Raw genomic sequence first — 26,275 nt, 5'->3', positions numbered from 1 at the left:
CTCTGCCCTTTCTGTGTCATTATTTCATCTGTCAAATGGGAATGGAAATACTAAGGGGCAGATTTTCTTGTAAGGAGCAGAGGTTTCTTAGAAGAGAAATGTCTTGGCCCCCTCAGTGCGAAAGAGAAATGGGGCAGAGGCAGGAGGTCCTGCCTGGTGGGGAAAGAGCCGTATCCATCTTCAGGAGCTTTCATAATGGATACAGGCCCCCGCCCCCATCCCTTATTTATTTCCTGCTGTATTGAGTACCCAGGATGCTAGCCTCAGGGGGCTTCTTCAGATAGTAGGGCCACATTGCCAGGCTAGTGAGCACTGGCCTTTGAGGGTAAGGAAACACCGCCAGCCTCCATGGGCCCATTTCTAGTCCCCACTCCCACCCTTCCCCTCATGCCTGTTAAGGTGGCCAGCTTAGCCCTCTTTGTTCTGGGCTGCAGAGCCCTTTCCTTTCCAGGCTTCTTCCCTCCACAACCAGGCAACTTGGTGATATGATTGGTTTCCATGACAACCAGATATAATGTGCCCTCACACTCTCCCTTCAAGCCCCACCCCCAAACAACACACACTGCTATGCACAGTTAGCCCATTCTGCAAATGGAGGTGGGGCTCGGATCAGCTGCTCTATCTCCAGGAACTAACGTCATCCTCGCCTGTCCCATCAGCCTCATTCCTCAGGCTCAGCCTACTGGATCTGAGCCTTATTTCTTCAGCCCTATTATTATGGTGACCATCCCTCATGGTGAGGTGATCAGCATCACGAAATTGAGGAGGGGGCGGAACCGAGCTGGGGACCAAGCTCTGGGGGATAGAGGAGAAGAAAGGCCTCTGTCGGCTCTGCCCTTTGGGATCTGTGCAGGCCAGAGCCAAGCCCTGTCAGTTCTCAGGTCTTAAACACTTAAGACTAAGGAGTGACCAGGCACTGCCCCGTGGGCCTCTCCCTTCCTTCCTGCTTCTCCAAATCTGTGGCATCCTGGGAAGAACCCTGGCTTTGGAGTCAAATACTTGGGTACCAGTACTGGTTCTGCTGCTGTTCACCTTGGGCAAGGCACTATGCGTGTCACTGGGTCTCAGGGTCCCCCTCTGCAATGAGTTAATCATCAAGCATTTATTAAGCATTCATTACTGGCTGGGCACTGGGGAGACAGAACATTTAGGAGTGTTCCTGCCCTCAAGGACGTGTGTGTGTGTGTGTGTGTGTGTGTATACAAGCATATAAATTCACTCTATATGTGTATATTCTCTAGGTATATATACTCTCAGTTTATATGTTCTCTGTCTATTCCATATATGTTTATATAAAACTCTAGATATATATCCTTTCTCCTATATATATTCTTTCTCTATGTATATATTTCTCTATATGTATATTCTCTAAGTATATATATTCTCTCTCTATATATTCTCTGTCTATTCCATATATGTTTTATATCTATATATCTATGTCTATATCTATAAACTCTCTCTAGATATATATCCTTTTTCCTATATATATTCTTTCTCTATGTATATATTTCTCTGTATGTGTATTCTCTCTCTAGGTATATATGTTCTCTCTCTATATATTCTCTGTCTATTCCGTATATGTTTTTATATATATATACATATATATAAAATCTCTTTCTAGATATATATCCTTTCTCCTATATATATATTCTCTCTGTTTATTTCTCCATATGCATATTCTCTTTATATTCTTTTTCTTTATGTATATTTATATATGTATATTTCTCACCCTCTATGTTTTCTCTGTCTTTGTGTATGTTTCTCTATATCTTCTCTCTGTGTATATATTTATATATATTCTCTCTGTATATACACCCTATGTATATACACCCTTCTCTCTATATATGTATATTTTTCTTTCTGTGTATTCTACATATATATCCTTTATGTGTGTATATATACACACATTATACATATAGTGTGTATGTGTGTATATATGTGTATGTATATATAAATATTTACCTATATCTATAGCTATATCTATACATTCTCCCAGAAAGGAAACAAAAGTCCAGTGCCAGAGTTGGGCTGGATGACCTCTGGGGTCCCCGGGCTGCTCCCAGGTTCGGATCCTCGACGTCCCTCACGTGCCTGTTTCTCATCTTCTTCTAGGAGCCTTCTCCAGTTACTGCCTCCTCCCTCTCAGAAATCCTGCAGCGCCTGCAGTCAAGGCCACACAGCAAAGCACTTAATTGTTCTATAATTGTTTTATTTCCTCAAATAGATGCTCACAGCTCAGTGAGCACAGGGACATTGTCTTTGTCTCCTGAGGGAGCTGGCATGGTGCTGGGCAAGGGATGGGTCTTCCTATTAATGAGAGAACTAACAGGCAAGGCCCTAGGTGTATGTATTACCCGCTCAAGTTGGGCGTGAGCACAGTGTCAGCGACTGCCCACACTGACCCGTGAGGGACCCTGCCCCTTCCCTCTCAACGTCCTGTCCTCGGATGGACCCAGTTCTTCCCGTCATCAAAGTTCAAGGATCGTAGGCCCCAGGACTGGAAGAGACATTCAGCATTGCCTGACCCCACACCCTCGAGTTAGGTAGGGAAAGGTAGAAACTGAGCCTGGAGAGGTTAGGAGAGTTACCCAGAGTCATGAAGGGAATACGTTGCAGTAGTAGTATTTGAACTCAGTTCCCTCAACTCCATATCCAGCATTCTTTCTGTGATGCCCAGTTTTTCTTTTCCTGTCCCTGATAGAACTCAACCTAGGTGCTGTTTCTTTTTTTTTTTTTTCAATTTTTTTTTCCTAGGGGCTGTTTCTGCATTTGATCAGGCAACCTTCCCTCCCCCTCCCCTTACCCTCTCCCCTGCCGTTGTCAGTTCCAAGGACTCAACCTGAAGGGCAGTATACTTTATATTTTCATCACATGGGAACACAAATCCTTCCCATGTGGAAAGATGGCAGTGGAAAAAACAGTGTGGTCAAAATAAAAGATATTTCCCCCTTCAACCTGGGTAACAACATAGATATCTAGAGCTGGAAGGGACCTGAGAGTTCTCATCTAGCTCCCTCATTTTACAGATGAGGAAACTGAAGCCCAGAGAGATTTGTGACTTGCCCAGAGTCACACATCAAATGGCTTGGCTGGGATTTGAACCCGGGCCCTTTGACTCCCAAGTTTAGTCTTCTTGAAGTGCACCTCATATGACTTTGCTTCCTGAGCTCTAAGTTTCAGCTGTGTCCCTCACACATATCTCTCTTTGCTGTTCTCAGTGTTTTGTATGCCTGGAATGTCCCCAGTCCCCTTCTGACTGCTGGAATCTACCCACCCTTTGAAAACCTACTTCAGAGGGTCATAGGTTTGCAACTGGAAAGAACCCTAGAGGTCATCTAGCTCAACTCCCTCTTGTTACAGGTGAGAAAGGTGAAGCAAAAAGAAGTTGTAGGAACCACCCTGGTCCTTTGAGTTCAAATCCAGCATTGCACTACCCTTCAAACACCTTTTCTTCTATGAAGCCTTCCCTGATCATCCCATCAAGTGGTAGTGATTCCCCCCCCCCAAAGAACTTCACACTTCTCTCCTGCATTTGTCATGTATTATTATTTTTGTGTGCCCCACAAGCAAAATGTAAAGCCACATGAGGTTGGGGACTGTCTTGCCTAGCTTTTGTATCTCCCCCATGCTTAGATCTCCACAAAGTAGTCATTTAAATGTTTAAGTTGACTACCTAAAAAAAAAATCTCCTTTTACTTCTTGGATGTTCAAGCAGAACATATTCAATGAATTATTAAAAGGATGGCATGGTGAACTTAGAGAAGAGAAAGGAGTGATCAGGAAGAGCCAGCTGGGTCATGCCATACTAACCTCATTCCCTCCTTTGACAGGGGGTTACTCAACTTATCGCAGGAATATTGTCATTATAATTAACCTAGTAAAATATTTGATACAAAGTTTCTCATTCTTATTCTTCTGGAAAAGATTTATGTTTTCTAATGGCATGGTTAGGTAAATTTGAAATTGGTCGAATGTCTTCACCAATTATTGATTCTGGGCAGCTGGGTGGCAAAGTGGATGGAGCACTGGGCCTGGAGTCAGGAAGACCTGAGTTTAACTGTGTGACCCTGAGTAAGTCACTTAACCCTGTTTGCCTCAGTTTCTTCATCTGTAAAATGAGCTGGAGAAGGAAATGGCAAACCACTCCAGTATCTTTGCCAAGAAAACCTCAAATGGGGTCACAAAGAGTCAGACACGACTGAAACAACTGAGCAGCAACAATTATTGATTCACTGTTGCTTTGGAAGGCACTCTCTAGGGGATGTATTCTTGGGCCTGTGAAGTTGAACATTTTTAACAGTAACTTGGATACAGGCGTATATGGCATAGTAATCACATTGGCAGATGGCACAAAGCTGGGGAGATAGCTAACGCTGGATGACAAAGTCAGGCTTTGAAACCTTAATGGGTAAATGTTAAAGGTCTTACATGAGTTCAAAAGATCAGCCTCACATGTGCAAGATGGGAGACACGTGACTAGATAGATTGATTTGAAGATCTGGGGGTATATTACCAAAAGCAAGGTTAGGGAAGGAAAAACTTTCCAACAATTTGAGGTTTTGACAAGTGGGACAGGCTGGTTTTGGGGGGAGAGGATGTAGTTGGGTTCCCCCTCCTCACTGGAAAGCATAGGTGGTGTGTAATAATTTTTTGTAGAACCGAATGATTGAATTTTAGTCCGAGGGCCCTGTGGAGATTTCTCCTAGTCTGAGTTAGAGGAGTAGAAGATATCACAGTGATGTCTGGAGGTGGTGAGGATGGAGGGCCTCTTGAAAGCCGCAGGTGGGCTCTGAGCAAGCCATTCAAAGCGGTTTTCTGGTGATTCCCGAATGGGAGCTGGAAACACTTCATAGCAGAATGTTCTTCCTTCCCCTCATGTCAGAGGTGGGGAACTCTGGGAGGGGAACACTGCTTGTCATGTTAGACCTGACTGATGTGTTAATGGTCTTTGCTGTACAATTTTTCTTTCTCTCTGTTTGAGGCAGGGGTTCTTAATCTTTTAGAGTGTCATGACCCCCTCCATTAGCTGTGTGATGAAGTCTGTGGTTCCTTCTCAGAATCATGGTTCTAAATGCATAAAGTAAAATACATAGAATTACAAAGAAAACTAATTATATTGAAATAGGTGTATAAAATATATTTTAAATTTTGTGATATAGTTCATACCCCCTGAAATCTGTGGAACCAAGGTTAGGAACCTCTATTATGAGGGATGGCTCTCTGGAACATGGAGAGGGGGTAGCCTGTATGGGGTAATGTTATTCAGTCATTTCAGTCCTGTCGGACTCTTTGTGACCTCATTTGGGGTTTTCTTGGCAAAGATACTGGAGTGGTTTGCCATTTCCTTCTCCAGCTCATTTACAGATGGGAAAGTGAGGCAGGCAGAATGAAGTGACTTGTCCAGGGTCACACAACTAGTAAGTGTCTGAGACTGGATTTGAACTCAGGAAGAGGAATCTTCCTGAGTCCAGGCCCAACTCTGTATCCGTTAAGCCACCACTGGGAAATATAGATAGTGTAAAAACAAAAGATAGCGATAGCATTTTAAAGAAAAATGGAGAGACACTTCATATCCTACCCTGGGTCTTTCTCAAGTACTTGCTGAGTTAGAACTCAGGGAGTTTGAACCCAGTGACTGTCTCTTGGGCCTCTGACCTGGGCTCACTTCAAAACATTCCCTTGTGGAACTCAAACTGAGGGAGGTGCATGGTTCCACCTAAATATATTTATGTAGCACTTTTAAGATTTGTAAAGTACTCGGTATATAGCATCTCTTTTCATCACAAGTGGCTTCTCATGTCAGTAGTGGTTTATGAAGTATGCTTCAAAGAATTTGGCATCTCTTTGCGGGATTCTGTTGTATTTTTAGGGTTGAGGGGCAGTGCTTTTCTACATTACAACGAAAATAGCCCTTCCCTATATCAACAATATAGGATGGCTAGGTGACCCAGTAGATAGAGTGCCAGGCCTGAAGTCAGGCAGACCTGAGTTCAAATCTGGACTCAGACATTTACTAGCTGTGTGACCTTGGGCAAGTCACTGAATCCTGTTTGCCTCAGTTTCCTCATCTGAAAAATGAGCTGGAGAAGAAAATGGCAAAACTACTAAAAAACAGTATCAACAACCCTTTATCTCTTTCCTGGAAAATGGGATTTCTTTCTTTCTTTCCCTTCCTTCCTTTCTTTTTTTCTTTTTTCTTCCTTCTTCCTTTCCTTTTCTTTCTTTTTCTCTCTCTTTTTTTCTTTTTCTCTCTCTCTTTATTTCTCTCTCTTTCTTTCTTTCTTTCGTTCCAGTCCTGCCTCTGAATCTCTGGGTGCTGTTTATGACCATAAACTGCCAAGGACAGTGGCAAAGATACTGAAATAGTTTGCCATCTCCTTCTCCAGCTCGTTTTACACATGAAGAAACTGAGGCAAACAGGGTTAAGTCACTTGCCCAGAGCTGGTAAGTGTCTGAGACCAGATTTGAACTCAGCAAGAGGAGTCTTCCTGACTCTAGGCCTGGCTCTCTATTCACTGTGCCAGCTAGCTGCCTATGCTTTTATTATACCCATTTTACAAATGAAGAAGATGAAGCAAAGGGGGAGTTAAGTGACTTGCCCACGGTGCACACGGTCAGTAAGTGTTCAAGGCAGGATTTGAACTCGGGTCTTTTAAGACTTCAGGTCCAGCTCACTATTTACTCTACCACCTAGATAATGCCAGGTGTTGATTGAGTCATTTGAGAGTTCCCCATACCAATGAAATCACAGCTTTGGGCCTCATCTTTATAGCCTTCCTCAAGTCAGACTAGAACCATTTATATGTCTGACATAGTCAGCCATGGTATACTATATACTGTATGACAATTTTTGCCCCCGCCCCATCCCTTGGCCTTCAGTAAACCTGCCCATCCCTTATTCAGTGTGAAAGCAACTAAATTCTAGAGTTTATCATTGCATGTACATATGAGAAATGGATTAATTACAGTTGACTAATATGATTATTTACCAAATGCTCCAGTAGCTCCTGAAAAGCATCTCTTACTCCCTGAGGGTAGGATAATGGCAATCCCAATTGGGAAACCCTGGTGTTAGTGGAAAGGGGAACCTTTGAATTGGGAAAGACACATGAAGTACTAGTCTTGGGAGTCAAGTGATGTCTGAGTCTGACACTTATTAGCTGTGTGACCCGAGGCAACTCTCAGCCTCAGTTTCCTCACCTGTAAAATAGGGATGGTCACAGCACCTATCCTTCTTCTGAGGATCAAATAAGATAGTAAGTGAAAAGCACTGGGAGATTCAACCTAATTGAACTTCAAGAAACAACCATAAGACTAGCTTACATTTACTTAAGACTTCCCATTAGACTATAAGTCCTCAAGAGCAGGGACTGTCTTTTGCCTTTCTTTGTATCCCTAGAAATGCTTAATACAGTGCCTGGCCCATAATAGGCACTTAATAAATGTTTGCATATATTATCTCATTTGAGTCTCTCAACAACCGTGCAAGGTAGGTGGTATTACTATTGCCCTTTTACAGATGAGCAAACTGAGGCTGATAGAGAAAGGATAAGTGACTTTGCCAGGATCACACATCCACTAAGTGTCTGAGGTTAAATTCGAACTCAGACTTTCAGGATTCCAAATCCAGGGCTCTATACACTGCCACCTAGTGGCCATTAAGTGTAAGGACCAGGGGAAAAGGACCAAAGATGGAAAATATTAACAGCTACTTTCTAAGAAAATGGGGAAGGTGCCCATATAACATGTATGAGAGTGTAAATAATTTATTATATACGATAGAATGTGATAGGGGCAAAGGACAGCTCGAGTTGGGAGTTGGTGGTTGTCAAGGAAAGATTCATGGGTGATCTCAGATAGAGACATTTTGAAGGTGGCACCTAAGCATTGCCTTCAAGGCAGAGGAGTTCAAAGGGCAGTGGGGAGGCAACAGGCTGCCCTTGTGGGTGTTTGGGATTTCACCCATGGGCATACAGAAGGGAGGAAGGCAAGAGGAGGAAACAGGCGTTGGTCCGTTTTGGCTGGAATGCAGAAAAGTGGGTTGGAGCCAGATTCTGGAGGACTGTAAATGTTAGACTAAGGAGGTGTTTGTTTTGTTTTATTTTGAATCCCCTGTGATTTTGGCAGCTAGGAGAAGGCTGAATTGGTGTTAGGCAAGAGTAGAGGCAGGGTAGCCAGTTACAAAACTGTTAAAAGTCCAGGCGATAGAATGAGGAAGGCTTGAGCTAGGTTGGTGGCCCTTCATTAGTGGAGAGAAGGGGGACAGGTGGCGTCTATATTGGGGAGGTAGAATTGACAGGACTTGCCAGTTGATTTGAAAAGGGGAGGGTGAGGAAGATGGGGGAGTGGAGAATCAGAGATGACCAGGAGCTTTTGTGTGAGTCATGGGGAGGGGAGCAGGTACCATCATCAGAAATAAGGAAGCCGAGAGGTGTTGGGAAGGAGACTCTAGCTTTTGGGTGTTGATTTCAAGTTCCTGGTGTGACATCCAAGTGAACATACGTATCTGTCCATGTGGCAGTTGGAGATTCAGGCTTAGCTTTTTGGGAGAGATTGGGGTCTCTAGGCTGCCCCAGGGATTTCTATCTGATTTTCCTTCCAGTTCTAAATCTAAAAATTGCTCTTTCCCCCTTTTTCTTTATAAGGTTTGTCTCTCTAGGTGGGGGAGACATAGGTTGGGACACAAAGATGATGCAAAATGAATAGATAAGAAATTTTAAAAACAAAATTAAGTTAAAAATAAGTTTAAGACTACAAGTTTTCACCTGGTTGGCTTTCCAACTTCATTCTCTTCTTGGTGAATGGAGACATCCAGGGAAAGGCTTTGATCTGCCAGCAGCAGAAGCTGAGGACATTTCACAGATTATCACCCTGTGTGTTACCTCGGCTGATGAGTGGGAGCCAAGAGGTGGGGCAGTGGGGTGGAGAGGATCAGTTAAAAACCTGGATGAAACCAAAATGATGAGGCCAGATAAGAAGGGGTGAGGAGCACCCGGTCAGTTCTGGGGAATGTCACCATATGCCTTTGCCATTTTTTCACCTAAATACTATCCGGCCTGGTTTCCATTTACTTTTTCCTGGCCGTTGTTGACTAGAGATTTTATAGACCATAGATTTATAGCTGAAAAGGACCCTAGAGACCATTCTTTGTTTAGGATTTCACCCTGATTAACAAGGCAAAACTCAGGAGAAAGAGAATTCAACAAGTTTATTAAAAATACATCAAAGTAGCACATTGATGCATTGATCACTGGAGATCAGCAGGTGATTCAAAATGGAGCCAGCTTTTACTGATAACTTTTGAAATGAAATAAAGACAATTGGGATTGGTCCATGTCAGCAGAAGGGAATGGACCATGCCTCTGAGCACCTTCCTGATTGCCGGAGGTGAACGCTGACTGACAGGTAATATAAAAGCTGCACCGACTGAGTAACGCCTCCCCCAAGGCTGATTTACAAACTGGACTGGCAACAATGGGTCACTGAGTCAGCATAACTTTCAGTACCATCTTAATCCTAGCCTCTTATTTTGATGGTGAGGCCAGAAGAGTTTAGGTATCTGCCCAAGACTACACAGGTGATAAGCAGGAGGGATGAGATTTGAACCCAGGTCCTTTGCCTCCTGATCCAAGCTTTGTTTAACTTCATCTCCTCCCTAGTGATTAGATCTGAGTCACTCAGGTCAGCTGGTATTTATTAAGCACCTGCTATGTGCCTGGCACTGCACCACATGCTGGAAGATGAAGGATCCTCAAGCTGGACCTTAGTCTGAGGACATACTAGGAGTCTTCAAAGGAGCAGGCTTGGATGGTAGTCAGCACCGCGTGATTGGAATCCAGAAAACCTCAGTTCAGAACTGACACCCTGTGACTGTTGGATTCAAGGCTTCATTAGGCAGCCTTCCTTGCCACTTTGAGGTTAATCCTTTACAGTGTCCCATGGGTGGGTAGTACACGCCCACTTTGGGAGGCACTTTCTGTAGGGGTGCCTCTCATCTCTTGGTGTGTGCAGGCAACTTGTCCTTCTAACATTACAGCTCAAGAGAGGGGGGACCCTTCCATTCAGCCTTCCTTTTCATGCTGTGGAGGGACATTGGCCATCCCCTTCTTTGGGGCAGATCCGTACATTTTCTATAGCCTTTTTCAGAGACTTGTAAACTTTTCTCTCCTACTCTGTCCCCACGGTTCACAGCTTGTCCATGGTTGGTACCTCTTTCCTCCCAATTGTTTGTCCTGTTTCTTGACCAGAGTGTCTCCTGAGTCACTGTCCTTTCTTCTTCCAACTCTTAGCTATCTAAGACTTATCAGACCCCCACCTTCTTTTAGGGACGGGTTGGTGATCATGAAGTCCATGGGTTAGTGGAAACATGATCCAAGTTGAGACAGACTTCCCCATTCAACTCCTGCCTTTGAGACACACTAGCTGTGTGGTCCTCTACAAATCACTTAGTATGTCACTGCTCCAGGTGACTTCCCCCTTCCTCCCCAATTTCATGGTGACTCTTTAGATGAAATTGCTAAGCAGTTGCCAGTCTGCATCTGTTAGAGGGAGTTTCCTCATCAGGAATATATCACTAACATCACAGGCCCAGTCCAGAATTCCTCATCTGTAAATTGGGGATAACCTCACAGGTTATTGTGACAGTCAAATAAGAGAGGTAGTTGCAGCATTTATTACGTGCTTACTGTTTGCCAGGCACTGGGAAATTGATACAAGCAAGTGAAACTGTGGGTAATATATGCAAATAGCTATGCAAATCATATAGCCATGGAAATGCCATTTGTTAGAGGTAGTGCAGTGGGAAGAACCTTGGATTTGCTCAGCTTTGTCCCTTACTGTCTGACCTTGGCCTAGCTGGTGAGCTGGTTAACCTCTCTAAGGCTGGGAAAGGTAACTAGTATTTATTAAGTTCTTACTAAGGGCCTAGCACTGTATTAAGTGCAGAGGATAGCCAAAATATAGTCCCCCCTCAAGGAGCTTCCATTCAGATGGAGGTAGACATCACCCAAGAGGGAATTGAAAAGGGTATGGGGGCTTTTCTTCTGTCAAATGGGCCTGTTTCCTTATCTGTGAAATGGAAGGGTTTTGAGTTGACTCCAAGCTCTAAATCTGGGAATGTCTTTTGGGTCTTTCCTAGACAGACCATCACTGGTATGGGCCGCTCCTGGCTGGCTGCAGTGGTAGGATCGCCCAGATTGCTGCTGGCAGGGGATCTTTCTGTGTTCATTCAGGAACTTCTTGGTGGGTCCTGTTGACTTTGACGTCTCTTCCCCGGCAGCCCCTTCTGCTATTACCATCTCTTGCTATCCCTGGGAAACGAGGCACTGCAGGAAATCTCCCATACTGCTCTGGTGAGCAAAGCCTTTGTCACTGAGGGCTAACTTAGTCACCCAGAATCTTGGTAAGAGGTTCATTTTCCCCCAACAGGCACAATTTGTCCCTAAGAACTGAGTCTATTTTCTCCTCATTATCTTCTGATTCCCCTGCGCCCACTCAAAGACGTGACCTGGTGAGTTGTTATTGTTTTTTTTTTCTTCTCCAGAGGGGACACCTACAGGTAATCTTGATATGGCAATAAATGGCCATTTGTTCAGCCACTGAGGAAGGATGGAGGCTGAGACTCTGTATTGTGACTTCACAGCCACCAGACTTCGCCCCTAAGCCCCCGCCAGGCAGGCTCAGAGCTGTGTGCAGATGCTGGCATAGGGAAGGGAAAGAGGAACAGAGTGCCCCTGCCAGAGACATTTCTGTGGCTCAGCTCCTTAATTAGCCTTTCCTAGGCTGCTACAGTTAGAGAGTAAGCTAGTGGAGGAGGAGGAGACCTCCCTGCCCGGTAATCAGGCCTATTCAATTAGCAAACATTTATTTTAAAAGTACACACACACACACACACACACACACACACACACACACAGAGTTAGAGTTTTGAGTGAATATAGAATTGTTCTTGGAGTCTCAGACCTGGGTTCAGGTCCTTGCCTCTGAGGCTTTGTAACCCTGGCCAAGACATTTAATGTCTCAGTGCCCCAGGGAATTCTCCAAGGCCACAGATTGCAGAAAAAGTGTTGATCTGTATTGGTAGAGGGAGTTTTCTCACCATACAATTAAGTCTCAAGCCCAGTCTCCCCCCCATCCCTCTGTTTTGTTTTTCCGTCCACATATATCTCATATCTTCTAACAAAGACTAGGATCATAAAATAGTAGTTTTAGAACTAGAAGGGACCTTTGATGACATTCCTTCTTATTTTACAGAGGGGGAAACTGAGGCCCAGGGAGGGAAAACGACTTGCTTAAGATCACATAGGTAGGAAGCATCAGAGACTGGATTTGCCTGAGTCCTCTGAATCAAAAAGCGAAAAAGACAAAGAACAGAAAAAGAAAAGAATAGAGCAGTTCAGCAAAAAACCACCAACAAATACAAAGTCCAACAGTATATGCCACCTGGAACACCCCTCGTCCCCTGCCTGTACAGCGAGAGAAGGGACAGGGTCCAGGGGCGTGCAAAATTCTCTGAAGCAAACTTGGTCATTAGAATTCTGCAGCCTTCGTGTTCATTCTGTTGTTCTTTCTCTTTCTATTTCTGTAGTCTTTGTGGTGTTATTTGTTTTTGCCTGGTTCTCAGCATGCCTTTTTAAAGTGCCCACCACATATGAGGGCCTGTGCTAAACTGAGGATAAAAAGACAGAGAGGAAAAATTGTCTCTGCCTTCAGAAAGCTCACATTCTGCTGGGGGATGGAGTGTGTACCCAGATAAGTAACTGTGAGATATTTTGAGAAGGGCAAGAATACAGCAGCTGGTAGGGGTCAGGAAAGGAATAGGAATGGGGACCAGAGCTCTGGCCTCAGAGGCTAGCTAGTTCAATGTTCTTGCTTTACAGAAGAGGAAACTGAGGCACAGAGAGGTAAAGGGACTTGCCCATGGTCACTGAGGTAGAAGAGTATCAGGCAGGATTTGAACTTTTAATGGTTTGGTTCCACAGTTGCTGCTTTATCTGTCATATTCACTCTGTGCCTAACCTGAGCTTTGATAGAAAACAAGGAGTCTTGTAGGCAGAGGTGAAGAGGATGTATGTGAGTGCATCCTAGCCACTGCTCAGCCTCAGCCCAGTGAGACGCCCTCCATCCCTGTTGGGTCTCTCCGATTGATGAACAAAAAGGCCAATATGGTGCTTCCATAGTTGCTCCGTGAAGACCCTGTTCTGTGAGGAAGCCTCCATTTTTCCCTGGTGTTTTGACTTCATCCAGCTAGAGTAAGCATCACTGGCCTTGTGAAACTGCCTTCTGACTTTGTGAATAGGAAATGACCGAGAATCCTGTTTCCCTCAGACGTTTAAATAAATGTTTGATGAATAAATGAGTGACTGATGAGTGAGGACTTTCCCGTGACTGGGCTTTCCTTGCTTTTTCCTGGCTTAGCTATAATTACTCTTAGCTTTATCCTTTCCAGGTCTTTCCCCTGGGCTCCGCTGGGAAGAGCCGAGGTCTGATAGAGCCTAGTTCATGCCTGTGCCTTCTGCTTTATTCCTATCTCCATCTTCTCTGTTACAGGATGGAATACTTCTGGAGCTTGGGGAGAGGGGGAGTGGTGAGAAAATACTGCTGCGTGTGTGCCCAAGGCCAAGTTTAATCAGGCTTCCTGTTCGTCACATAGCAAGTGTTAGGGAAGCAGAGGCCCTTGGCTGGGGAGAGCAGTGGCACCCTGGCTGCCCAGTGAGGAGGGGGAATGAGATCTGCCACCTTTCCTGTTACATCGTCTGTCTTTGCTCTTGGAAGTGTCCACTGGGCATGGGGAGCAGAGCTTACTTGTGGGGAGCTCAGTCTTGGCCTGTTGAGCCCACCCCTCCCACCTACCCTTCGGAAACCTGAGAGCTCCCTAGGACTCGAGTATGGGCTTCTCTTTTCAAATGGTCTCCAAAGTGTCCTGTAGTGTTAACATAGTCAATCGTAGAATCATAGGCTTATGAACAAAAATGGAGAAGCATTTTGTTGTGTGCCGTTGTATGGGGGATATAAATAGAAAAGCTGGCAGCCCCTGCTTTCAGGGAGCTCATGTTTCTTTTCAGGGGAGATAGCACATTTAGGGTTCAGCTACAGAGTGGATCTCGGAGTCTGGAGACCTGAAGGGTACAGTGTGGCAGGGAACCTGGAAGATGCTGGCCCACCACCATTGAGAAGTGGAGCAAGGGATTCTAGGTTCCCTCTGGCAGGGATGGGGTGGAGAGGTCGTTGTTAGGAGGAGAAAATTGGCACGAAGGTTGCTTGTGAAGTCTAGGGGAGGGTTAGGGAGGCCCTGCTTGGCATCAGTTTCACTTAAGCGTCCCCCTCCCCCAGGCACTCTCAGTTGGGCTCTGTAATTAGGGCCAGAAGCTACCATAGAGATTGTGAAGTTCAACAGACCTATTTTACAGATGAGGCTGAAGCCAAGAGAGCTTAAGTGATTTGTCCCAAGGTCACACAGGTAGTGAGTAGGATCTGAGCCTGGGTTCTCAAACTCCAAATCCAGTACTATGGTACAGTGCTGCCTACCAGGCAGTCCATAAACAAGCATATATTAAGTACCTACTGTGTTCCAGATACTACACTAGGTCCTGGGAAAACAAAGGCAAAAACAGGCTGTACCCTCCAGGAGATTACATTGCATGTAAGTGTGGACTAAGTAAAAGCAAAGGTAATTTCGGGGAGAGGGATTAACATTTGGAGGGATCAGGGCAGGCCTTCTGCAGGAAGGAGATGGTCCTTGAGATGAACTTTGAAGGAAGCCTGAGATGGATTCTGGACTCCATCTGGTAGACAGTCTTTGAACCAGCCAGGGAAGAAGAAGTAGTCGCTTAGGAGTAACTTCCTTATTTCCCTTCAAGACTGTATGATCTCACAACTCAACGTTTAGTGATTCAGGCCATTGCTGTCTCCCTTTGCCTTCCCAAGAAAAAAAAATGAAAGATTTCCGAGCAACTGTGCAGGCCACAAGACACACGGCCGTCTGCCTTCTAGAGGACGGTGACCTTGTGGTCCCTCCCTGTCGTGGCTTCATGCACAGAACCTCTATCTCGCATGCACTGCTCACGCCTGCCTCCCTCCCACACATTCCAGTCCGAGGCCTCAGTAATAACTGGTAACAGCATGAAAAGAAGCCAGGAAGAACACAGATGCCTTGACAACTTAATGGTGATGTTCAGGGCTGAGGTGGGGGGAGAAGATAGGAGGTCTGGAAGCAGGTGCAGCTGCTGGAGAACAGCCTGGAGGTATCTCTGAGCCACTCCACAAGTATTCAGAGATGTCAGTGAGTGGTGATGGCTGGGTTCAAGCCATCAGCAAGCATTTATTAGGAGCCTTCTCAGTGCCAGGCACCTGTGCCAAGTGCTGGGGCTGCAAAGACAAAAGAGTTTAGATGGGTGGTGAAAGGAGCCCATGGAAGATGTGAAATACGGGGTCAGCAGTGAGCTTTAGTCTGTTAGAATGGGTTTGTGCAGTGGGAGGGGAGCATGTGTGTGCCTCCATGTAAGTCTGTGTTATCAAATCATGGAAGTCTGGGTTCGTTGGTTGCTTGAAATTGGCCAGCCCAGCTGACTTGGGCCACCTAGAAAAATACCTCAAAAATGTATGCCATGGGAAAAGCCTTGGATATGGAGTCAGAAGACCTACTGGACACTTACTGACTGGGGAACCTTGATAGGGTGGCTTCATCTACCTCAGCCTGTTTCTTGTTCTGTGAAATGAAGGTTATTGGAGAGTCTCTCATTCAGATAGGTCCCTTTGGTCAGTTATGGACTCATCAAGTCCCTTCCCTGGCTTTGAACAGCCTGTCCTCATCCCCTAACCCTCTCCCCACACTACCTTAGTCCTGAACATCCGTACGAAGCAGCCAAGACATCTGTGTAGTGTCTTCCATATTATACTCAGTATGAGGAAGTGACTCCCTGTGAGGTGGTAAACTTTCCACAACTCAGGTTAACCCACTTGATGGGACATGGGCTACTTGGCTTTTGACCACTTAGGTCATTGGGGGGTGGGCAGGTAGGATACTCTCCTAGTCTGGGCACAAGTCTCAAGTCACCAGGCAATTTCCAAGATTGAGAGATCGTTATTGACCCCTTGGAAAGTACCCATAGCCCCAGTATCCAAGGAAAGAAGCCAAGCCTTTGTCAAGTTTGAATCCTGGTCACAGACGTCATACAGAAGTGACCTGGCCGTCATTCGTAGAGGCTGGGGGCATCCAAGTTTGAGCAGGCTCCTAAATTGCCCTGGGGTTCTAAATATCCCCCTGAGGAGCAGTCATTTGGAAGGAAAGCAACTACAGTGTGATTCCTAGCATTGCCAGAGGCTGGTAACTGGCTTGCTCTTTATGAATAAAGGAGGTAGTGCGTCTAGCTGCCCTGCAGCAGGGGACCTTTTCAACTTGGGGGTCCCCATGGGAACAAACCCATTAACCCTTTCAGCGCTAAGCACTTGGACAGCTCCCACCACCTCCTGTTCTCACCTGTTAACCCTGCTGTTTTGTGGGTAGGGCATCTGGGCATATAGTTTAAAAGGCTGAATGGTGCTAGCAACAGCAGTTAGGGGGTTAATTGCAGCTCAGAGGCTCCCTTGTCTCCCTCCTCCTCCTCCTGCTTCTTCTCTAAAAGAAGCTTATGGTGAAATTATAGAACCAGACCTGGCTTTTGAGGACCCTACTATTAAACACTGGCCCAGCTTGGCCACAGAACCACCCCCTCATCCCCACCCTGTAGCCCCCTGGCATTGGAGCCTTGGCACCCTCTCTCATGGGGAAAGGTTTGAGGGAACTGGGAGGGCTGATTTAGGAATGGTTCTCTCTTTCTCCCTCACACCCAGTCTTAATCTTGGCCCCCCAGGGGGGACTGGGCTCAGTCTAGAAATGACACCAGGAGGGGAGGGGTTCAGGAAATGACATCGTTCAGCCTGCCCCCGCCTCCTTATTCCCTATAAAAAGCAGAGTGGTGACTCAGAGAAGAGAGTTGGGAGCTTCCTGCCTCCTGCTCCTGCTGTTAATTTTTGGACTTGGAATTAGACAGGAGGCAAAGGAAACGGCAGCTCGGAATAAGCGTCTGACATGTCATTAAGCGGGCGGTTCTGACAATGCTGCCGCTGCCTGACTCTGAGCAGCCTCTGAGTGTGCAGCGAGACCTGTGCCTTCTGGGACTCCTGGGTCCGGCACACGGGAGGGCTCTCTCACAACCCAGCCCTAGCCAAGGGGGCTGGTAAATGGTGTGGGGTGAGCCATGGCGGCAGGGGGCCGGCGTCGGCGCCCACTGCGCTACCCTTCCCTGGCAGCCCTGGTAGAGGATTCTCAGTGGCCTTTCTTGTTCCTTGTCACAGACTTCAGCTACGGGGCCGACGACTACGACGGGGAGGGGAATGAGGAGCAGAAGGTGCCACCCGAGGGCTCAGAGACCATGCCATACATCGATGAGTCGCCCACCATGTCCCCTCAGCTCAGCGCCCGAAGCCAGGGTGGTGGGGATGGCATCTTGCCCACCCCCCCAGAAGGTTTGGGACCTGTGGTAGGTGACTCCTCCTTTCTTTTTCTGCTTTGGAGAGAGGGGGGTGCATGGTTCTTAAAGACTGGGAATTGTCAGAAATGTTTTGAGGGAAGGATGAGAATGGCTGAAATATATATTCTGAGCCCCCTGTTCTGGCTTCCATTAATAGCTATCCATCAGTCTTTCAGTTGTTGCATTGACTTTGGTTTATATTTATGGGATCCTAGAATGACATCTTCCTTGAGATAATTCCCATTCCTTCTGCCTCGTTGTTTTTCTCTCTTCCTTTTGCTCACTCTTTACATCCCTTCTTCTATCCTGTCTGCTTCTCTTCTCCCTGTGGTCTGTCCCTCCACCCTGTCTCCTCCTCCTTTTCCACTCTGTCTGCTTAGCTTCTGTCTCCTGGTTGCCCCATCTTCCCTTTTCTCATTCCCTCTCACCCCCTTTCTGAAAAGGAAGAGAAAGTTCAGGAGGAAATGTCATGCCAGAGTTTAGACTGACCTTTCTGGACCCCTGGGCTTTTGTCCCCTTCTCTCTCTCTCTCTCTCTCTCTCTCTCTCTCTCTCTCTCTCTCTCTCTCTCTCTTTCTTGTGTATGTGTGTGAAAGACAGACTGAGACTGCAACAGCCTGAGACAGACATGGTGGTAGAGAGTGGGGGGACTGGAGGCAACTTTCCTTCCCTGGAGTTAGGCAGATACATCCCCCATGGTAGGTGGCTCTTGGTCTTTTGGCCATGGGCTCCTATGGGGGGGATATTTATGTTGGCTTCTCTTCTTTCATTCTAATGCAGGAGTTCTTGATCTGAGGTCGCAGAATGGTTGGGACCTTTGGTAGGTTGTCTCCTCTGTGTCCTCTGCCTTAGGGAGAGGGGTTTGTGGGTCTTTAAGGGATAGGAATTGTCAGGGATAGATTTCAGGAGTCTATCCACTTGGATGGGAAAAAATTTATATATTTCTACTAACATAACTGAAATTTAGCAGTTCTTTCCAGTATGATTTTTAAAAACAATCTTATTCTGAGAAGGGGTCCATGGGGTTCAGCCAGCTGCCAAAGAGGTCCGGCCCATGATATGAAAGAAGGTTCAGTACCTCTGCCCTATGGGGGCTGCCTCAGGATGAGCCCTTAGAACATTGTGAGATGCCCCTTTGCTCATTTATCCAGGTGCTGTTCTGTTTGTGTGTATGACTCCAACCTGTTCAACCTATTTTTTTTTAAAAGGAACTAGAAAGAGAATCTGACTGGGTTGGGCTCACAAGAGCCCCTGGTTGGCAAGGGGATGGGGGGCGGGAAAGATCAGGGCCCATCCATATCTCACTGTGCACCCCTTTCCCTGTTGCTGCTGGGAGTTTGCGCCCCCTCTTCACACACCCCCTTGGTAGAGGTTGGCTGTTATAGCCTTTGGCAACAGCGGCCTTGACAACAGGCTTTTCCACTTGGGGGAAGCCACCATGTTGTCATAGCAACTGAGACCCAATGCAGACAACCATAGAAATGGCACTGAGCGCCTGCCAGGCGTGATGGGAGTTGGGGGGGTGGATATTAGAGATGGGGGTTCATGCTGACAGTACTGGAGGGGTGACCTTTAGATGAAGTGGGGGAGGTAAGATTCTGGGGAGCAGAAGTCTGTAATTAGCCATATTAGTTTGGTAGGAATGAGCAGGGATGCTGATGGGGCTAGGGAGAAGGCTGATATCTCTGGCCTGAAACCTTGCCAGGCAGGCTCGGAGGTTCATTTACCATCCCCACCCCCAAGCCCAGCAAGTGACCCTTCTGGTTACCCTTATTCCTCCACCTTTCCTTGAGCAGCTAGATTCACAGAGTGCCAGAGATGAAAGGATTCTCAGAGATTATTGAGTTAGTCAGTAAACAGTTACCAGCTCCTGCTGTGTGCCAGGCACTGTGCTAAGTGCTTGGAGTCACACAGATAGTAAGTATGGAGAGGCTGACTGTAGGAATGTGGCAGAACTATTGGTGTTTGATCTGTAAGTGGTAGGACACCGGGGGGGGGGGCAGTCAGAATGGTGGGGGAAGGGGAGATGACTTGGGAAGGGACTGGTTCGGTTTTGTTCCAGGGTCTTGCCCAGCATTCCACAAAGAATGGGAGCCTGGCAAATGTTTGCTGAATTGAATTAGCATCACAGGGTCATGGCTTTATTTCTAGAAGGAAATTCAGAAGTCATCAAGCCCAGGGCCTTCTATTTTACAGCGGGGGAAACTGAGGCCCAGAATGGGAAAGCATCTTGATTAAACTCTCACAGCTTAGTGACTGTGGTGGAATTTGAACCCAAGTCTTCCTGATTCCAAGACCAGTGCCTTCTCCTAGCCTAGACCAATCCAATCAATATTTATTAAGAGCCTGCTATGTGCCATGGGCAGTGAGGTGGCACAGTGGGTAGAGTGCAGGGTCTGCAGTTAGGAGGAGTCATCTTTGTGAGTTCAAATCTGCCCTCAGATTCTTCCTAGCTGTGTGACTCTGGGGTCACTTAACCCTGTTTTCCTCAGTTTCCTCTTCTGTCAAATGAGCTAGAGAAGGAAATGGCAAACCCCTCTAGGATCTCTGCCAAGAAAACCCCAATTGGGGTCACAGAGAGTCAGATACAACTGAAAAATGAGCTAACAACAACATGTGCCATGCAAAAATTTGTAGGTAGGCATGGAAGGAAGAGAGAGGTGAGGAGGGAGCAAGAAAGAAGAGGGGAGAGAGAGGAAAGAGAGAGAGAGGGGGAGAGAGAGAGAGAGAGAGAATGCAAATGAATGGGGGGAGAGAGAGACAGAGAGATAGAGGGGGGAAGGAGGGAGAGAGAGAGATAGAGAAAAAGAGGAGGAAGGAGGGAGACAGAAGAAGAAGGAGGAAGAGGAGGAGGAGGGAGGGGAGAGGGAGGGAGAGAGACAGAGATACAGAGACAGACAGAGAGAAAAGAGAGGAGGGAGGAGAGGAAGGGAGAGAGAGAGGAGAGAGGAGAGGGCAGGATAGAGGGAGACGATGGGAGTACAAAAAGAGAGACAGAGAGAGTGGTTTTTGAAGCTTTCCTAGTATTATGGGGAACTGTCCAACAATTTAAAAACCCTCCGTTCTCCCTGGTCATCTCCTCCTGCATTTCTATGCTCCGCTGGCGCCTTCTGCATCTCTGGTGCCATCTAGTGAGCCTCAGTGGTACTGCTGTTTGCATCTGGGGTGTCTGAGTTCAGAATACAGAATATTAGAATTGAAATCATTTTACAAGGATGGGGGAAAAGGAGATGGGGCTGTTGAACCTGAAGAAGAGAAGATTTAGGAGGGACGGATTAGAAGAGGGACTGTATTCGGTCTTCTTGGCCCCAGAGGCAGAATCAGGAGGAGTCCATTTCAGCCCAGCCTAGGGAGAAATTTCACAGCCATTAGAGTGAATGCCCTGCCTCTGGAAGCGGTGCCTTCTTCTCAGAAGGAGGTCCTCAAGTGGAAATCCTGTTCACTTGCCTTCCTTGACCCCTATGGTCCCTTCCTACTCTCGAGATTCTCTTAGGCCAGATGAGGAAAGTAAATTACCCAAGCTCACACAGACAGTTAGTAGCAGAGCTGGAACCTAAAGTTTCTGTAGTATAGTGGAAAGAATGCTGGACTCTCAGTTAGAGGAACTGGGTTTAAATCCTGCAGCTCTTCACTTACTACCCATGAGACTTTAGGAAAGTCATTCCACTTTCCTTGGCCTCAGTATCCCCCTCTGTAAAAAGGACTCAGTTGGACTCAGTACACCCTAAGGTCCTTCCAGCTTTAAATCCACAATCCTATAATCAGGATGCCAGTTTCCTGTCTTCTAATCACCAGACCAAAATACAAAGGCCTAGGCATAAGTTGGGGGAATTCTCCCCAACCCACACCACCAGTCGTTTATCCCTCTGTGTTCTAACACTGCTTCCTTTTATGTTGAGGAGGAAATTCTAGTGTTCACCCCATGACAGTTCTCCAGTGGCCATTTACCTCCTCCCCCAGTTGTGCTTCAGCTGATTGGAAGATCCAGATAGCAGAATGTGGTCTCCCTGGCTTCAGACATCAAAAGTTTTTAATTACGTCCCGACTCTAATCGCCCCAGTTAGGATTCTGTTCGTGACTATGTCCTACTAATCTACTCTCTCTGAGGGGAAATTCTGCCGGCTTGGCTTGGCATGGGTTTCTTTTCTTGAATCCCCAGGCTGTTCAAATGAAAGAAATTGAGTCGTTACATCTAGACAAATGATTTATTTAGCAAGGCATGCGATTATGGGAACAAATTGGGTCCAAGGCTCTCAGTAGCCAAAGACCCAGAACCTTAGTTTCTACACAGTTAACATACAATTTGGAGGGAGTAAAAAACAGGAAAAACAATATTATTGGGATTATTGGCAGAGGGAGGGGGTAGTTATGTGACATTTCTTAAGTCGGGGGACCTTTAGGAGGGGGGGAAATTTTGTGACTTCTCTAAAATCAGGTGACTTATAAGCAGCTGAAACTTAGCTACACAAAATGGTGGAGAAAGGCAAAATGGAGTCACTGATGTTATTTTTCATGCATCAGGGCCCAGTGTTTTGGTAATGGAGTTAAATGTTCCTGGCACAGGTCTCCATCAGTCTGGTGTGTCAGAGCCACTCCCAAGCAGGGTTTCCTGTGGTGATCCTGGCAGCCTGGGGGATTCTGGGTTGGGCCTGGGTTTTCTGATTCTGAGTTGACCATTGTTCTGGCCACTCTTGTCTTTGGGCAGCAGCACCGGCCTGGTGCTCGTGCTTTCTGTTCTCTGGGCACCCATGCCTGAAATGGGGTCTCACTGTCATCTTCTTCTTCCTGGGCAGCCTATACCAGGAGGCTTAGAAAGTGTGTTAGTACTTGAGCTGGGCCTTGGAGGGAATATACAATCTGAATGATTAGACAGAGGCTAAGGCAGGGAGGGCATCTAAGTTCCTAGTGTTTGAAGGATGAAGTTAGGGTGAGAGAGATGGCATCCTTGGCCAATCTCTATAAAAAAAATAAAAACTATATTTATATGGCACTTTACTTCACTGTGAGACTGTGGTCAAGTCACTTGCCATCCCGTCCTCAGTTTCCTCATCTGTAAAACAAGGATAATAAGACTTGTGCTCCCTCCCTCTCTCCAAGAGGTTGCACTAAGGAAATCTCTGGCCCCTACAGTAGTCTCTAAATCTGAGTCTCTAAATTACAGTTACTTTTACATCCATTATCTCATTCAATACTCCCCATCAGTCCTATAAGGCAGGTTTATAGAATCTTAGATCTAGAGCTGGGAGAGATCTTAGAGTTCAACTAGTCTCACCCTTTCAGTGTAAAGATAGGGAAATTGAGGCCCAAGAAGGTTAAGCCATTTAACCAAGGTCACATAGGTAGTAATCACAGAAGCAGGATTTGAACCCAAGTGTCCATACTCCCAAGTCTAGTGTGCTTTCGACTGTGTCTTACTGCCATTGCACTGTGGGAGTGCAAGTAAGATTATCCCTTTTTTTGCAAAACAGGGAAATAGAAGTTCAGGAATTCACATGATTTCCCAAGAACACACAACTAGTAATTAGCAAAGCCAGAACTTAGAATATCATTGTTGTTCAGTCATTTCAGTCATGTCTGACTCTTTGTGACTCCATTTGGGGTTTTCTCGGCAAAGATAGAGGAGTAGTTTGCCATTTCCTTCTCCAGCTCATTTTACAGATGAGGAAACTGAGGCATATAGGGTTAAGTGACTTATTCAGGGTCATACAGCTGGTCAGTGTCTGAGGCTAGATTTGAACTCAGGTCTTTCTCACTCCAGGCCTGATGCTGTGTCCACTGCACCACCTAGCTGCCCCTGGAATATCATAGGATCACAAATTTCTCTGAGGCCACTAGTTCAACTTGTTTCACAGATGAGGATACTGAGACCCAGGAAGGATAAGTATCTTGCCCAAAGTCACACAGCTATTAAGTGTCAGAGGCAGGATTTGAACCCTGGTCCTTTGACTTTGAAATCTAATACTCTTTCCACTGTCACTAACAAGCTTGTGGTTTGGGATTTGATGCTGCAGAAATAGAATGTATGCCATAAGTGAACTGCATTGCTGTATTAAGTCTCCTGGCTTCTGGCCGGGGCTGGGTAGGCCATGGTTGAATGCAGGAGATTTCAGAAAAGAAACAAGGTGGATTCTGTATACTCTTCAGGCTACAGTCTTCCCAGCAGTGGAATGCATTTTTAAAGTGATCATTTATGAGCACTTAAAAAGTAACTGTGGACTTCTTAAGAACAAAGTGTGTCCGACTAATCTTATTATACTCATAGTGTATTGAAGAATGCCATGAATACCTGAATTCAAACAAGGCATTTGACAAAGGCTCTCAAGGTGTCCTTGCGGACCGGTTGGAGAGATGCAGATTAGGTAATAGTACAATTAGGGAAATTAAGGAGTAGGCCCCAAAAGAAGGAAAATTAATGGATTCACGTTACCCTGGAGAGAAGTCTCTAGCGGAGTGGACACGGGACTCTAACATCTACTCAGAACTAGTCAACATGAGATCCTAGACCACAGAATCCTGGATTTGCATGAGCGTCATACATCTAGTATCACAGATAGTGTTCTTTTCAGATTTCTGATGGCTTGGACCAAGCAGGGACAACTAGTAAATCGGATGGGAGCTTTGGGGTCCAGAAGAGTCATGGAGACTTAAACAATGGAATGAATGAAAAAAAAATTGAATGGTGATGGACGTAAAATCCTATATTTCAGTTCGGAAAATCTGCTGTATAAATACAGAACAGGGCAGGTGTGGCTAGACAGCAATTGAAAAAAAATCTGGGGGTTTTAGTGTCTGCTAACCTACCATGAGTCAACAGTATGATGTGGGAGCCAAGAAATGTACTGTCATCTGACTTGCTTAGGAAAGGCTTATTGTAAATTATCCTTTTTTTTTTTTTTTTTTTTTTGAGACAGTCAGGGTTAAGTGACTTGCTTGGGTCACACAGCTAGTAAGTGTCTGTGGCCAGATTTGAACTCAGGTCCTCCTGACACCAGGGCTGGTTTTCTATCCATTGTGCTACTTAAAATAAATTATCTTAAGATTACAAAGGAAAGCTCGGATTCTTAAAATCTAGCCAATAGCCGACAAATGTTCAGATTCCTTAAGAGTCTGGCCAGTATGGTGCATCTTTTATAAACCTTGTCTTTGGCTGAAAAAAAAAAGATTACAAAGGAAACCAAAGGCTGGGGTAGGGGTGGGGGAGAGAGAGATGTAATTTTTCCCATTCAAATTTATGAAGCCCCTAAAATCTATCCTTGGACCTCTAGGTTATGAACTGCCCCCCCCCCCCCCAGTATAGAAAGTGTTTTGAAAGAAGTTAGGGATTATCTGTGTCAGCAGTGAGGATGGAATGCATTTCAGGGATGGTATAAAACCAGTGCCCATGGCATGGAGATGGGAGATGTGGGGTGCCATGTGTAAGGAACAGAAAGGCAGCCAGTTGGGTTGGACTGTGGAATGTGGGAAGGGGAGTAATGTAAAATGAGGCTGGAAGGAGACAAGCATTTATTAAGCACTTCATGTGTGCCAAGCCCTGTGTGAGGCTAGAAAGATAGATCAGTACCCATCTGTGAAGAGCTTAAAAAGCTCTAACTCGTCCTGGAGGCAATAGAGAGCCACTGCAGTTGATTGAGCAGGGCAGTGAGGTGTCAGCCCTGCACTCAAGGAAAGAGAAGATGTGTTAGAGGATAGCCCCGAGGCAGGGAAGCCAGTTAAGGGGCCACTGCGGTATTCCGCACAGCTAATTGAAGATCACGTCGTATTGCTGGGCTAGGTATCTCATGGTTGACTTGTATTCCATCTTCGGACTGCTTGGGAGGTAGTGAGCGAAGGTCGGGTGGCCAAGTGGTCAAGGATGTGATAGAGAAAGATTCATGTTCAGGTTGCATTTGGTGTCTGAGACACTTCTCCCTCACCTGCACTCAAATAGTCTGACTTCATGACTGAGTACGGATTCTCTGGAACCTAATGTGGCTTTTAATATTGATGTAATGTTATATTATTGTTTCTTAATTATATATTATATTATATAATTATATTATATTACAGATATGAGATATTTGTGAAGTACTTAGCAGAGGGCCTAGCACAGAGTAGGAGGTTAATAAATGCTTGTCTCCCCTGCTCTCCACAATATTCTTTGGAAGCAAATCTCTCCTCACCCTAATGGTCATCTTCCAGCCTTTCCCTTCAGCCTCTTCATCATTTCTCACCTGTTCAGATTCTATTCTCAGATGCCATCATCTAATAAGCCTTCCCACGTATAGGACTCATTAATTTCCACTTTGCAGATTTCACTCCTACCTAGGCCCCCTTTTCCTCCTTTGGGCAAACCTGCTTCTATCACCTCCTTTTAAACTGTAGTCAGAACTCAGCTCCTCCAAGAAGGGCTTCTCTGATCCAGCTTCCCCCAGGTCTAAAAGTCGGGAATCAGTTACTGACATAGGAACAGGCACTAACTCATCTTCCTTATGGAATGGCACTTCACAGATGCTAATGAGTTGATTTAGAAGGGTTCTGAAATCATGGATGGGATGGCCATGTTGTCCCTCTCTCCAAATAGACGATAAGGTCATAGCTGACATTTATCCACCAAAGTTCTTTACTGAGGCCCCAGTGTGATAAAGAGATGATTCTGTGTTCTAGAAGGCCATGCCGCTGAATGTAAGTTGCTTTTGTAAGTCCTACCAAGGTGGACAGCCTTCTTGGTTTGTGCCCACAGGGAGTGGATAGAGTGCCAGGCTTGGAGTCAGGAAGATTTGAGTTCAA

At 45.9% G+C, this 26,275-nt stretch overlaps 1 protein-coding gene across 3 annotated transcripts in view; it reads left to right on the top strand.

Annotated features, from left to right (window-relative positions):
• The window catches only part of ABR (ABR, RhoGEF and GTPase activating protein), a 297,476-nt gene that overhangs the window by 106,639 nt on the left and 164,562 nt on the right, over positions 1-26,275 (top strand). For all 3 annotated transcript variants that reach the window (XM_027861657.1, XM_027861659.1, XM_027861658.1), the window contains exon 2: positions 17,335-17,519. In XM_027861657.1, coding sequence (XP_027717458.1) covers positions 17,335-17,519 — 185 coding nt within the window. The remainder of the gene's footprint in view (positions 1-17,334; positions 17,520-26,275) is intronic.

This window comes from Vombatus ursinus, unplaced genomic scaffold (assembly GCF_900497805.2).
Source record: "Vombatus ursinus unplaced genomic scaffold, bare-nosed wombat genome assembly UNPS02014768.1, whole genome shotgun sequence".
Lineage (NCBI taxonomy): Eukaryota > Metazoa > Chordata > Mammalia > Diprotodontia > Vombatidae > Vombatus > Vombatus ursinus.
This window is presented reverse-complemented; position numbering and strand designations above follow the sequence as displayed.